Source organism: Rhinopithecus roxellana, chromosome 8 (genome assembly GCF_007565055.1).
Source record: "Rhinopithecus roxellana isolate Shanxi Qingling chromosome 8, ASM756505v1, whole genome shotgun sequence".
Taxonomy (NCBI): Eukaryota; Metazoa; Chordata; class Mammalia; order Primates; family Cercopithecidae; genus Rhinopithecus; species Rhinopithecus roxellana.
Genome location: NC_044556.1, coordinates 90,407,657 through 90,423,712, shown reverse-complemented (window position 1 = coordinate 90,423,712; position 16,056 = coordinate 90,407,657). Strand labels below are relative to the sequence as shown.

Here is a 16,056-nt window from a genome sequence, read left to right as displayed (position 1 = left end):
TGTTACTAAGAAGTATTTGAATGATTTAACCAAATAAAACATGAGACACCTACCTCTAAAACTGTTTTTAAAAGTTAAGAGAATGAATATGAGTAAACTTAACCAAATGGCTTAGAAGCAAGAAGTAAGAGATAGTGTTAGGGCTGGGTGTGGTGGCTCATGCCTATAATCCCAGCACTTGGGAGGCTGAGGTAGGTGGATCACCTGAGGTCAGGAGTTCAAGACCAGCCTGGCCAATATGGCTAAACCTCGTCTCTACTAAAAATATAAAAATTAGCCAAGCATGGTGGCATGTGCCAGTAATCCCAGCTACTACAGAGGCTGAGGCAGGAGAATTGCTTGAACCCAGGAGACAGATGTTGCAGTGAGCTGAGATTGTGCCACTGTACTCTGGCATGGGCAACGGAACAAGACTCACTCTCTCTCAAAAAAAAAAAAAAAAAGAAAGTGTTGGGGTTGGAGAAATAAGATTTTTTTTTAAATGAGGTTGAAAAATAGACAAATAGCAATGATTATGAAAAGGAACTGTGTGAGATCTAGCATCCAGTGGAACTTAAATGGCATGAGTTATCCTCCAAATCAGTAATTCTCTATAGCCAAGAAAAAGAGAAATAGGTTTAATCAAAAGTTAGGAATTAGCAGAAGATGGCAGTTGTAAGGTATTCAACATGTAAATAAATGTGTTCAACATGTAAATAAAAAGCAAAGTTAGAAAAAAGAGATTGTCATATAAAATTCCAAATAACTTAAAGTCAGTTTACAAGAAGCTGATTTCCAAAGTTAATAAAACATACTGGACTTCACAGTTTCTTGGAAATAATGCATAAACTAAGATCTCTGAGCTATGGTAGATACTAAACCAGCACTAGTCGAGCCCTGTTAGCCTAGGCACTTAACAGATAATACGGTTTTCTTTATTGTTACCATTGAAGTATATTTTTTGTATTCTAAAAAAGATAATCTTCATTCATCCGAATTTATTCTCTATACTACATACCAGGTAATTAAGTAAAAAGATTGCAGTCACTTGTGATCAAATAATTTTAGAAGGACACAACCCTTACTATACAAACATTCTTAAAATAATTTCCAAAACCATTTTTTTTTATCAGGCAATAAAAATATGTACATTTACATAGAGCCTAGGAATATGTAACTGTCCCTAGAGTGGACAACTTCTTGCAGTGGTTTTATTGCATCTCCGTGTTTTCTTTAGCTTGTACTCCAAAGACAACCTCCCATCTAAGAGAAGAGAACACCAAGCCTCTTTTAAAGGGCCTCTTTAAGATATATATGAATTTGACTCCTCAGGAGTTTACTTTCTAAGAGATACTAAAGCAGGTCAGGAGTTAAACATGTCTGCTGTATGCATCAGATACATACTGATTTACCTGAAATATACTTTCCTTGTAGCTTCAGTGACATGGATTTTATCTGAAAACTACCAGCCTGCACAAAGACAAATTGTCTTCCCCAAAGTCTTTTAGAATACACTTGTGAGCATTGTAAATTTCGACTCCATTTTTTTCCTTTGTGCAATATGGCTTTCTTTTATACCGGTGGTTTTCATTCTTCCTGAGAATAGGACCTTCTTTTGTGGATTTTTGTAGATATGCTAGACTCCTCCCTTCACCTTCTCCCCGCTTGAGGGAAGTGTAAGAAATGCAGACTTTTTCTTGAGAAATTGTAAAATGTGGAATTTGTCTTATTAAATATAATTTGAAAAGTTTCTATCTAAAATTATAATTGTATCATCAGCTAGATAGCCTTAAGGCAGTAAGTAGAAATTGGGTTTTGGTAGAGTTTAATCTCTCTTTGTTGTTTTATTGATCATTTTAGAAAACAGAAGAGCTTAATTACAATATAACCCTGATTTTTACAGAATATCATATATTAAACTTTCTAAATTTAATATACTTCAGTTTTAAGAATGGTATGTTGTTTTTATGATGTAAAATGGCAGAATTCAATTAATGAGAAATCTTATTATTTAGAAAACCTCACCCATGTGTGCATCTGTGTTGTTAGATTTAAAGAATGTTAATTCTGTGTTTCAAGGGTGAAGTTTTACTAATTTATCAGCTATGAGTAAATTGGACTTTTGTAAACTTCACCAGCTCTACCATGTACATAAAAAGAACAGTTCCATAAACCTCTTCACAGTTGCTGACAGGTAGTATACTATGGTAGACCTTTTCAAAGCAATTATTTAAGACTGTCTTTGAATTTCCTATCCCTTATTTCTTTAGAAAGCTTTAAAATAACATATATTGCACTGAAGCTTTTTTGTTTTACTTTTGTGCTTTGTCTTTATATATTCTAGGGTCAGCGATGAAAAGGATGCACGAGGGTATCTTCAGGCCTTAGCTTCTAAAATGACTGAAGAATTGGAGGCATTAAGAAATTCCAGCTTGGGTACACGAGCAACAGTAAGCTTCTGTGATTTTGCTTGGAGGCTCATCATATTAGAAAAAAGAGATTTAAAAAACACTATAATAAATCCAATTACTTGTATCAGTTTGTTTAGACTTTGAGCCTACTAAAGAGTTTTTTATGAAAAAACGATTAGTTTGGGTCTTTTCCAGTTTAGAAAAACATAACACACAGCTGGTTAACTGTAATAATTTAAATGTTAAAAATAGGATGGAACTAAAAACACAGTCATTATTTCATAGGATATGCCCTGGAAAATGCGTCGTTTTGCAAAACTGGATATGTCAGCTAGACTGGAGTTGCAGTCAGCTCTGGATGCAGAAATAAGAGCCAAACAGGCCATCCAAGAAGAGTTGAATAAAGTTAAAGCATCTAATATCATAACAGAATGGTAAGATTGAATAATATAGTCCCACTAGAATAATTTCTAAGTTTGTCAGAGTTATTTGTGGAGAAGTTACATGTTTAGTTCCATTGCTTTCTTTTAGAAAAATGATGGCCAAATATGTTACGAAGATTTGAAAATAGATGCTTTCAAACCTTGTAGATAGTGATGAGGTTTTAATATAGCCTTGTTTTCCTCTGGCTTGTCCATAAAGTAGAATTAATAGTATTAAATAATAATCCATTATTTACTTTTCTTCTTATTTATAAAATTTAGTTGACTCAAATTTTATTAAACCTAAAATTCTCTCATGGTTAGGAATATTATATTTGTATAAAAGTACAGTGTATGGTGAGAACAAAATATAATCATTTGAAAATTGTGGCCTCTACCATAGGTCTTTTAGGTGTTTTATAAATGAAAATTCTATTGATGGCACATTTCACAATGGTATAATATCTTTTAAGTATAATTATTGTTTTTCATGTTTCCTTATGTATTTAGAAAAAGTATATCCCACAGTCTCTGAAACAGTTAGCTAATGAACACATTTCCTCAATTCTTGTCACAACACTATGATTCAGAGTGAATCATACTCTGAATACATAAATGATTCACAATTAGATTGATTATAAACATGATTCAAAATAAGTCAGTTTATGTGACATAGAGGAACAATAGAAACTTCACATCACAAGTGAAACTACAGATATGAAAATCCATTGACTGCTGAGAATATCAAAAGTTCCAAAAGCCTGAAAAGAAATGCAGGCCCATGAATTCAGTTTTTAATGGTATGTAGTCATAGTCCTTAAACTGCAATTGTTAATCTTTTTAATCATATCAAAGGCCAGATTACATGATACCTCTGTCGGATTATAGACTTGGTTTATAAGCTTTTTGCTGTAACTAATGCAGACATTGTGTGTTTTACTTAAATGTGCTTATGTGGCATTGAGGAGGGGAAAACTTTTCCTGGAGAAAGTGAATGTGATCCCAGCATAAAGAGCTAATCAATGTCATTCTCTGTGTTGTAATTTGAAATAAGCAAGATCTTTTCTCCTTACACCTAGGATATATGAGTTTACATATTGTTCATAAGTCAGGAAGATGAGCCAGTTTGAAAAATTATAAACTTACTCCTGTATATGCTCCACTTTCATGGTTGCCTGTAATGATATAATATCTAACAAAGTCTAACAGAATTCTAAAATTAACCTTTGATTTTATAACATTTTTAAATTTAATAATTTAGTTCAGGGTCAGCAAATGTTTTCTGTAAAGGTTCACTTAGTAAATATTTTAGGCTTTGATTAGCCTCCATCACAACTTCTCATCTCTACTATTGTAGTGTAAAAGCAGCCATAGTCAATACTTAAATGAATGAGATTGGCTGTGTTCTAGTAAAACTGTTAATCTACATGAAAGTAGGTAGCAGGCTGTATTTGTTCTTCCTGCCATAATTTATAGTCCCCTAATTTACCATGCCTGACACTTAAACCAAGTAAGTTTGGCTACATCCAAGATGGCTCACTAACCAGCAATAAAAATGACATTTTTCCTTTTTTCTCCTTATTTAAGTAAACTAAAAGATTCAGAGAAGAAGAACTTGGAACTGCTCTCAGAAATCGAACAACTGATAAAGGACACTGAGGAGCTTAGATCTGAAAAGGGTATGGGAGTGTGTGTTTGCCTTCCTCAGGACTTACTGTTATGTTATAAATATGTTTTACTACAGAAGAATCAGTTCATTGCATAGGTGGGAGAATTGTTGACATAAGCAATTCTAGCACTCATTTATGAATACATGTGTGTATATATGATGCATGTGCATACACACACATTTGGAAGACTGGCCTCTGAGTCATTTTGTTTTACTTAATATGCATTGTTTAAAGATTTCATAGTAACAGAAAAAGACACTTTGCCATAAATTTGATGTTTTTTTCAGTGCCCAGGACTACTTCATGAATAACATTTTTGTGATTGGAAAAAAATTTTATTTTATAATGTACTTTATAATATTCTCAAATGCTATAATATGAGGTTATCGCTCTGACAATGGCAATGTGTGTTTACATTCAGAACTTGGTAAGGGTACTTGAACAAGTATTTCTTAGCACTTTTTATGTGCCTAGATGTATAAAAATTTGGGGGGATACACTTTCAGGATAGTTGAGGAAACAATGTATGAAATAGCTAAAGATTAATCTAGTATTAATGGAGCAATTCAATAAGGAAAACTTGGGGGGGCATTTTAATGTCTTCTTCCAGTTTGACACTTAAATTGCTTGTCCTGTGGGATATCCTGGATTTATTACCATTTTCTTGAAAACTTTACTTGAACATTTTTCCATTCATGTTAAAGCTTAGTCAGAGTGCTTGATAGCTGTGTTACATGAACTTCTTAAACTTTCCTTAATGTGGATGTTAAGAATGTGAAGATTTAATAAAAAGAAATTCAGATATTTTTAAAATAAAGGGATATCTTATATGCATTTATTGGAAATTGATTTTCCTAACAAAGGCCATCACTGAATACCGAACTCGTTAATGGGCTTTTTATTAGGTCTAAGTGCTTCTCTATCATTTCTCAGCCATGCAACACAGTGAGATAAAACTGGTGGAGTCTCTGCATCTGCATGTAAAATGATGGAGAACAGCGAGTAATCACATAAAGAAGCTAACATGAAAAAACCTTTATAGATAGTTGATGCTCAATAAATTCTTGTTGATTGAATTTCTTAATTAACAAGAAAAGGAAGGAGCCGAGAAAAAGTGAATAGTAATTCAAATTAGGAGCACAAGCCATCATGCCAAAATGAAAATCAAGCTAGGTTTTAATTAATGAAAATTGGAAGGGAGATACATTATTTAGTGATGAAAAGAAAAAGAATGCATAAGACATGGACAACTTGTGGCAGCAATGGCAAATAGGAGAGAGACTAGTGTAGAATATGACTTGCACGCCAGATGACATTGATTGTATCATTTTTAGAATAGACCTAAACTTGAAGGAGACTTAAGTTTCTCACATTGCTTTATGAAGGCATGTTTACCACATTTTTTTAATTTGGATTTTGAATATTGCAGAACAAAATTTTATTGTATAACATAATGTATACTACTACTTCAGTAATATAATGTGATATTTACATTATGAGGGAAAGATGTTTTTAATGCTTCATTTGCTGTTATGTCCCCAAGTGTCTAGAATAGTGTCTGGTACACTCTCAATATTTGAATGAATTTCTGAACATATTGCCTTACCTGATAACTGTGTTATCAGTTATTAGATAGTCTTAGATAGTAATACTAATAGATGTGTTATTAGATAGTAATATGAAAAACACAAATCAGCTGATGTCAATTCCTAAGTATATGGAAGTAAAAAATGTGGGATTGGCTGTTTTCTGGTTTTTTTCTACCTGGTATTTTTATTTGTATGTTTTAAGAATTATTTGGGAAATTGTGTAAAGTTAATGCTACAGTCAAGAGATATGTATGAATTTTTAAAAATTCATCTGAGAAAAACTGGAGTTTGGAGTCTTCATCCTGTCAATAAAAAAATACCTGAAGTCAGATTGACAGTTTTTTGTAATTAAGTGTATTTTTTATCACTGCATTAATTTCTTATAAAGGATTTTTGTATTAGTGCATACTCCATGCTTTGATAAGAGTATTTCAAAACAGAAGCCTGTTTGGTGTTAAATTAGCTTAGGAAAATCAGACATAAACAGACTCCTATTTTTAAATTCTCTCAAGCCTACCAAAAGATTTAATGTGTTTTTTTATTATTTACTATACACAAAAGGAAAGAAACTCAGTAACTTAAATAAGTGTTTCATGGAAACTGATATAATTGAGCTGTTAAGTGATATTCTTGGAAACACTAGTGTATTTTAGTTTTGTTTAAATGTCGAGTTAATAATAGTGATCAGCTTTGAAATACAGTAGTTTGTGAACTGCTTTTAATAGAATCAGACAGGGAAGGTTATCCATTAAAATCAGTTTTAATTGTTGTAGCCTTAAAAAAAGTTGCTGCTGTCTTCTAGGTATAGAGCACCAAGACTCACAGCATTCTTTCTTGGCATTTTTGAATACGCCTACCGATACTCTGGATCAATTTGAAGTAAGTATTAAACATGCCAAATATCCTCTGGGGTCAATTTAAAATTCACTTTGTAATTTAAAATTCACTTACAATAAAACCGTTTTATTGCTTCTCACATGAGAGGACCTAGAATCTTAAATAAACAAAAACATATTAGCAGAGGAATATGTTCTGCTTTCTTATGGAGACTATAATCCCACCTCTTTTTAACAAAACATCTAAGAAAGATCTAATCATGAGAGTCATTATAAGATTGAAAAGCAATTTCATTTCCCTTAAGAAACATTAAGAGCAGAACAAATCCCAACTTTTGAAATAATTTGACAAATTTTTTTATTCTCCAAAGCATAGTGCCACAATAAAAAGTGAGAAAATGTCAAAGCTGACAATAAGATATTGCTGGTTCTTATTTCAAATCAATTCTTCTTTTAAAAACTATATAGTAAGAAATGCTTTTTGTTAAAAGGTATTATTACATCAACCCTGTTAGGCAGATCATACAGTAATGAAATTGTGATTATGTAATTTGATCATTTCTTGGTATTTAAATTCTTTGCTTTAAAAAAATCAGCTTACTGTTATCAAGTATATTTTTGTCTCAGTAAATTTAAGTGTGATTATATCTTTATTCAACAAATAATAATCATGTAGCTTTGAAAGGCAAGGCACTGTTGTAAGTGCTCGAGATACAGTAGTGACCAAAATAGACAAAGTCCTTCCCACTAGAACTTAGATTCCAGTGGGAAGATTTAGAAGCCTCAGGAATTCCATTGCTTACTTTTAGTTGTTACTTCAAAAGTACTTACATTTAATTTGATTATTAATTATTTGTCATGAGCTTCATTTTATTACATTTTGGGCACAGTATATGAATTGTGTTTCGTTCCTTTAGGAAAAGGAAAAAGAATCACTCTTTAAAAAGTAATTAATGAATCCCTTAAGTTTCTAAGAACAATGATAGTGACTGCTTTTCTCATTTATTTATTTGAATTAATGTCATTTGCCTTTCAATTGTTTTACAAAATTTTTGATTTATTATTTGTTCTTATTAAATTGCTTCATCCATATTTTCTATTTTTTTACTGCTGTATTCGTTAAATAGGATTCCTTTTCTTCTTCCTCATCTTCACTGATTGATTTTTTGGATGACGTAAGTCTTTGATTTTCAAACCAATGCATCCTTCAGTAAAAAAGATCAGTGAATTGATTTGAAGAATTTGCCTAGTAATGCAGTCAGTTTTAGAAATACCACATTTGAAAATTTATGTGAGCCAAAATATGCTTCTTTATTATCTTAAATATAATGAAAGATTTATCAGTGTTAAACATAATGAAGTAAAAATTTACTTTGAAAAATGCTTTGACTGTTGTAGAATCCCAGTATTTTCAATCTTTGTAAGAATTCTAAAACTAGAATGCTTATTTATTGTTTTACATATATATATATAATTGCTTATTTTTATTTTTCCTGGTGATTTCTATTTTACTTTTCCCTTTCCTTTTCAGCACTTTACTGTTTAATTTCTATGTTGGTTAAAAATAAACTTCTGATGGTATAATCAAAAAAGTAACTTTTAATTAATTTCTCCAATAGGTTTTATTGTATGCCAATACTAGAGTACTGATTTTAAAATAAATCAATTTTTAATTGAGTTATTTCTAATTCTGAAAGAATTTCTCTTCTGATGTGCAAGGTGATTTTAGTTAACATATGCACTATATGCACTATAAATTGACTGCATTATCACTTTCTCTCCTGAATTCTATCAATTTAATAATTTAGAAGTTCCTGTTAAATGTGTATCATTCATTCTCTTTACTTCCTGGCATAACATTCTCTCTATTCCACATTAAATGGCACAGTAATTCTTGTCCTAAAGCATTTATTATCCTGTTGAACATTTAGTCTTTAGAGAAATTGGGAAATTAAAATGGATTCAAATGCAAATACTGTGCATAGAACTGTTTCTAAAACCAGGGAAGATTTTTAAATGTTTCATTATTTCTGTTTTGTTAGGATACTTATAGTTAGAAGAGTAATTAGCATAATACTGTGCTAAAGGAACTTCTTAATCTAGATGTTTAAAAATTATGGAACAAAAAAGTGATTTTGAATATGTTTGGAATATTTATACTGAAGTTTGCACATTTTCATAAGTGTTTTGCTATTCTCGAAACAAATAATTACTTTGGTTAATTCTATAGTGTGATAAAAAGAGAACTCTCCTCATGTACAATGGTATTGCATGTTATAACCTGCTCAGGATATTAAAAATACTTAATATGATATTTTCATACAGATATTATTCACCTTAAAAAGAAAAGGAAGGAAGTTTGAGTAAATTATTTTAGTTGTTCTTTCCACTAGAAAATCTTTTTATTTCTAACAAACTCCTCTCCATCCCTTTTCCTGTCACACACACACACACACACACACACACACACACACACAATATATATATATATATATATATATATATTTGGTTGTAAAACCTGGGAGCAGTATGTATTTTGGCAAATACATGAAGTCTTCTCAGCAGATCTTTCAGGAATACCCACCCCAGCAAGGTCCTCAGCTTGTTTCTGCTCTCACAGGCACTCTGCCACTGCTGTCACCCACCTGTAATGCCTGAGCACTGCACGGCCATTTCCCAGTGTTACTTTTCCTCCAGAAATATCCTTTCTCATCCTCTACCCTCTATTAATGCAACCATGAGCTCAGTACAGACATAAAAGTAAATTTTATTGCACTGCAAAGGAACTCCTAGTATAAAGGAGCTGAGTTCACAAGAGCTGCCAAATCTTTTATTTATATTCCACCTCCTAAAAGGCATGATTTCTCACTCATGTGCTTTCTAAGCTCCATTCTCCCAATTTATTGGTTAAGTGCATAAGCATGCACAAATCCTGCCTGTACAACTTTCTAGGTGTATGGTTTGGAAGAAATTAACCTTTCTACATCCTAAGTTTGCTCATCAGACAAATAGTAATAATAATAGAACTAATATCATAATGTTGTTTGAAGACTTCAAGAAACAGTGTATGTAATGCCATCAGTAATAATGTCCTTATTACTCTTAATAAGCTGGTTTCCTCCCTTTCTGTATTCTCTTTAGCTTCTTTTCTTGTCCATCAGTTCAGTTTCACTTAAATACTTTCTTAGCTCTTCATCACTCAGTCATCTACCCACCACCAATATTTTATGGTACAAACTTCATGTTTCTCTTTAGAGTTTGTACCTATGATCTCCCTTCCCAGAGTTACCATTCATTCATTTGATCCTCAAAGTCATACCAGAATGATGAACAGCAGTATTCAATCTTTGACATACTTGAGTACAGCATCCAAGATATTTCGTGTAATGCTCAAGTTCTTCTGTAGCTCCTTTTCTGCTAGGCACTTGGATTTCTTTCTTTCTTTCTTTCTTTCTTTCTTTTTTTTTTTTTTTTTTTGACAGTGTCATTCTGTCACCAGGCTGGAGTGCAGTGACACAATCTCAGTTCACTGCAACCTCCACATCCCGGATTCAAGCGATTCTTCTGCCTCAGCCTCCCAAGTAGCTGGGACTACAGGTGCAAGCCCCTGTGCCCAGCTAATTTTTGTATTTTTAGTAGAGGTGGGGTTTCACCATGTTGGCCAGGCTGGTCTCAAACTCCTGACCTCGTGATCCACCCGCCTCAACCTCTCAAAGTGCTGGGATTACAGGTGTGAGCCACCACACCTGGCCACACTTGGATTCTTAAGGAGCACATCAGCTCTCTTGTTGTTCTCTGTGCCAAATCTAGTTATATTGTGCTTGATGCTTATATGCCTGCCCTTTGCAGTAAGTAAGGCTCTAATGAATAGGACACATCTTCCTGGACATTCTTTTTTGTTTTCTGTCTCGTTGCTATAAAGGAGATTATGTTGAAGACCTAAAGTTTGAATTGCAGCTGGAGCTTGTACGTATAGAAGGGAATAAGGCTAGTATTAAGCAAAATTGCAGGAATCAGGACCTTTGGTGTCAACATATTGTCATTCTTCTCCCTCTGTCTCTGGGAACCCAGTGTTCTCATGCTGCCCTGTGATTTGTCGGAGCTTTACCACCAGTGCCTCACCTCCTCCAAAGTTACCTTCTTTACTCCTGCTTTTACCCTTTCACACAGGCCTCTTAAAGTATAGTTACTTTATTTAAAACAGTACAGTTTTAAGTTAAAATGTTCCCACCCCTAATTTTTCCTCCACATGTTTTGCCTGTTAACTTAAAATTCAGATGAATGCTGGAATTTTTGGCACAATGGGAAGATGTTCAGAGCAAGATGCTTTCCTTTTTAAGTCACATTGTTTGGCCAGTCCTTGTATGTGTAAGAGTAGCTTTGAAGAAAAGGAATATATGTAATACCAGTCATTCCCTTCCCTCTGGGAAAATGAAAGGAGGCACCCAGGCAGAACAGAGTATATTCTCAACACTCTCTGCTGCTCTAACTTGAGGGAATGTAAGCATTTGGGCTATTCTACATGTAGAATCATAGAGTTTTAAAGGAGAAAAACCTTAGAAAATATTTAATCCAGTTGTTTTAACCATTATGGCGCTCTTCTGTTCTTAAGAGTGGATAGGTTACTCTCCCATTTTTTAGTGACTTTTTTAAAGTTCTCAATCTTTGGGGATTAGGACAGTGTGGTGATACATTGTTATGTAAAATATTCTTTAAGACACATAAAGAAGGGTTTATTTATTTATTTATTTATTTATTTATTTATTTATTTATTTATTTTGAGACGGAGTCTTGCTCTGTCACCCAGGATGGAATGCAGTGGCACAATCTCAGCTCACTGCAAACTCCGCCTCCCAGGTTCACACCATTCTCCTGTCTCAACCTCCCGAGTAGCTGGGACCACAGGCGCCCGCCACCATGCCCAGCTAATTTTTTGTATTATTAGTAGAGGCAGCGTTTCACCGTGTTAGCCAGGATGGTCTCGATCTCCTGACCTCGTGATCCACCCGCTCCGGCCTCCCAAAGTACTGGGATTACAGGTGTGAGCCACCGTGCCTGGCCGGGTTTGAGTTAATTTTAAAAGACATTGAGACTACTTTGATAAGTGGTCTCTTGAGAAAGGCATTTCCATTCAACCTATTAAGAAAGCAGTAGAGCAGAGATACCAAGATCCCTTCTGCTTGTAGAAATTATTCCCACTTCTACCCTCATATTTTCCTTCAACCATACGTGCCCAATCCTGGACTGTCTAGTCCACATTAGCCCCAGCCTCTTTTTCTAGGTAATAAACAGGGTGAGGAACAAATGGAGCTCAGCTGCTTAGATTTTCCCATTTCTCTCCCCGATCTATTCCCTTCATCCCAATAGTAACAGATCCAGGGATCATCACACCAAGCTTGTAGCAACTTCCTATACTCTCTTCAGTTCATTTTCTTTTCAGCTGAACCTAAAAAAACCTTGGCTTGAGTAAATTATAGATAATACTAATTACAATCATATAAATTAGCTGCCTGCTCTTTATATTTGAGAAACATATTATCATATATTAAATATGTGCTAAGTAAGTTTTGAATTTGATTAAATTATAATTCTACACTTTGTTCATTTAGTCCCAGTTCACAAAAATAGAAATTGCCCATTTGCCTGGCAAATGAGAATGTACTCAACTTGCTTTTTCAGAGTTGTCTTGCTCTGATATACTGATGAAAGAGTAAGTCAAGGATTAAGCTCTGGAATATAAAGGTCAGACACAGAGAAACAGAGATAGTGTCTACAGCCTAACTGTCTGGTCCCCCTAATATTGTTTTCCATTCAGCAAGTAGTCTGACAATATTGACAGAGTGAGTTCTGGACTTGGTTTTAACCTTGTATAACATCTTACTAAGATGCTTCAAAATACTTAATTTCAGTCATGGCTTCTAACTTCTTTATCTCTTGATTTAACATGGTTTTATCTTCCAGCTTCTTTTATATTCTGTTACAATCAGTTACAGAAATCTGAGGCTTGGCAGCATAGTTTCAGCGATACTTGGGGGTATGGTCAATTGTATGTGAGAATTGGTAGGAAATAGAATTTTAAAACATACATTTTAAAGATTTTTAATCCTATGACCAAAATCAGACCAAGCTTCTTTGGCATTCCTGAAATTTGCTCATTCATTTCTTGTTTTTACAAGTTCTAGCCACATATTCACCACAACCCTACCTGAAGATTGCATATTTCAGAAAGTTACATGCATTTTTTCCTCAACTTAGGCAATATATTATGTTGAATATAATTGTATATATTACATATTTTATCGCATATATAATAATATATTTAGACAATCTAAAGGGAAAGACATGATTATGTAGTCCATTTCTTCTTTGGTATTTTATTAAATAAGACCTCTAGGATTAATTAATTGAACCTTAAAAATTATTAGCCAAATTATATACTCCTGAGATTATTTCTTTTGATTTCTGCTTGTGTGCATACCTTCATATTCAATCTTAAAGTTTTGGTGGCAAGTCGTAGACCTATATATGAAATACATGTTTTAAAGTGGTATTTGGTTGCACATTAAGACAAGGTGTTGGTTTACAGTGTTTGCTATGAATTCAATTTTAGTGTTTATAAAAAACCACAGTGTGTGTAGGTATATATGAGGGAGAAAGTGTGTGGGTGTGTTTTCCTCTAACTCACCTTTTCTGTTGAAAACATAAAAATTAGACAATTTCTAGGTAAACACTTTGGTAAGAAATCATTGCTGTGGTGATAGTATCATTATTAGCTTTAAATGATATTAGCTTAGAAAATGTGTTGTCCTTCATTTTCAAAGATAGTTTCAGGATACATTTTAACTTGTTTTAGTGTAGTGATAATATATTTATTTTGAGATATTCATGCTCTTTTTCATGGTTTTAGCACACTCCAGACTCTAGTCTTAGAAGTAGAGATAGCCAAAAAAGTTTTTTTTTTTTTTTTAATGTTAAACATTTTAGCACTTTTTACATGGGTAGTAATATACTGGGCATAATGGATACAAAGACAAAGCAGATGTGGAAATAGACCTCAAAATGCTTATTTTATAATTAGAAAAATAATTATACAGTTACGCATTATGCAATGTAGAAAGCAATAAATGCCATGAGAAATACCTAGCAGTAAATGCCATGAGTACTATGGATGTTCAGAAGGATTCATTCAATATTTATTGAGAATTTTTAAGTTTAAAGGCTTATGCTAAGCATAATACAGTATTTCCTGCCCTTAAGCGTAATATTTCCTGCCCTTAAGCATAATACGGTATTTCCTGCCCTGACAGTCTAATGGGAAAGACAAATATATAACCAGATAACTATAACACCATGTGGGAAATACAGTAATAAAAGATAAAGATTGTATATCATGGGAATACAAAGAAGAGAGATTTCGGATTGAACCAGGAGGATCCAGAAAAGCTTACTAAAGGAAATAATGCGTGAGCTGGGTCTTCACAGATGAGGATGTTCAGCAAAATCATAAAAGAACTACATATGAGGAGTATATTCTAGACAGGCAGAGCGAACTTGTGGGGAGAGGGAGCAGGGAGTTAACGGGGTTGTGGGCAGAGGGAGATTTCAATTTAGTTTGAATTGTCCCTTTCTTGGCAAACAAATAGGGTGAGGAAGGGATTGAGAAATGAGTATGAAGACATTGGCAAAGGCCAGAATGAGGGTCTGTGTTTCTCAACTTTATACTGCATATTACGGAGCTTAGGTTTAAGCAGTCCCATATGTAATAATTATTAAAAGATTTAACAGAAGGGAAAGATGACAGCTTCATTTTGGACAAGTTTGAGATTCCTAAGGGACATCCAGTTGGAGATGTCCAGCAGACAGTCAGATATTTAATATATGCGTCAGGAGTTTAAGGAAGAGGAGTGAACTGGCAACAGAGATTTGGAAGTAATCAGAGTTGAAAGTGGATGAGATTCCCCAACGGACAGGTTGTAGCAGTGAGCCAAGGACAGAAAACTGGAATCTCCATTGAAGAAAGGGTGAAGGAATAGGACTTCACAAAAGCGAAGAAAGAGCAGTAGTTGAGAAGTATGCTGTTACTCAGGAAAGTACCTGTCAGAAAAACTAGAGGAGTGGAGAATATTAAGGAGGAGAATGGTCAGTGTGATGGTATGGCAGAGGTGGCTGGTCAGATAGGACAAACTGGAAATACTGACCTGCTGAATATCAGATCAAAGCGGAATCTGAGTTGCACTGTATTAGAAGTTAATTGGAAGTTTAGAAAGTACAGACAGCGATTGCATACCATTTTTCAGAAGTCTGGCTGAGAAAGTTTGAATCCTGGCCCTACCACTTAATAGTTTTATAGCCTTAGGCAAGTTGATCCACCTTCATCTTTAAAATTAGGATCATAACTCCTACCTTATAGGGTTTCTGTGAGAATTAAAATAATTCATGTATGTAAAGAATTTTGAAAAGGATCTGCATATACTCTGCACATAATAAATGTTGTTACGATTATTAAGGAAGAAGGGAGAGATTAATTGATAGCTAGAGGAAGAGTTGGAGTTGATTTGTTTATTGTTTGGTTGTTTGGTTTTGGGGGCAAGAAGGGATGAGAGAGAGTCTTCCCATTAAGGAAAGTAACTAGGTTTGAACCTGAGACTTTAACCTCCATAATGGAAAAACTTCTTTAGAACTCTCCAGGCCTTCTAATCCTGGTTTACTATTAACTCCATAGGACAGTGTTCAAGTTATCTTCCATTCCAGTTTCCTATGGAAAGAAATAACAGTTCTGGCCTGGCGCAGTGGTTCACACCTGTTATCCCAGCACTTTGGGAGGCCGAGGCAGGTGGATCACTTAGGTCAGGAGTTCGAGACCAGCCTGGCCAACATGGTGAAACTACTAAAAATACAAAAATTAGCCAGGCATGGTGGTACACACTTGTGATCCCAGCTCCTCAGGAGGCTGAGGCAGGAGAATCGCTTGAACCCGAGAGGTGGAGGTTGCAGTGAGCCAAGATCGCACCACTGCATCCACCTGGATGACAGATCGAGACTCTGTCTCAAAAGAAAAAAAAAATAGTAGTTCCTATTTACTTATCTGCCAGAGTTATTGTAACTCTAATACTGAATTTTTGGTAGTGTTTCTCATTCTTGAACTTTTC

The 16,056-nt window shown here is 34.1% G+C and overlaps 1 protein-coding gene across 8 annotated transcripts in view; it reads left to right on the top strand.

The window, feature by feature from the left end:
• CDC42BPA (CDC42 binding protein kinase alpha) overlaps positions 1-16,056 on the top strand; it is a 329,925-nt gene that overhangs the window by 239,068 nt on the left and 74,801 nt on the right. For all 8 annotated transcript variants that reach the window (XM_010381838.2, XM_010381864.2, XM_010381872.2 and 5 more), the window contains 4 exons: positions 2,324-2,429; positions 2,676-2,824; positions 4,400-4,491; positions 6,874-6,950. In XM_010381838.2, the coding sequence (XP_010380140.1) occupies positions 2,324-2,429; positions 2,676-2,824; positions 4,400-4,491; positions 6,874-6,950 (424 nt within the window). The remainder of the gene's footprint in view (positions 1-2,323; positions 2,430-2,675; positions 2,825-4,399; positions 4,492-6,873; positions 6,951-16,056) is intronic.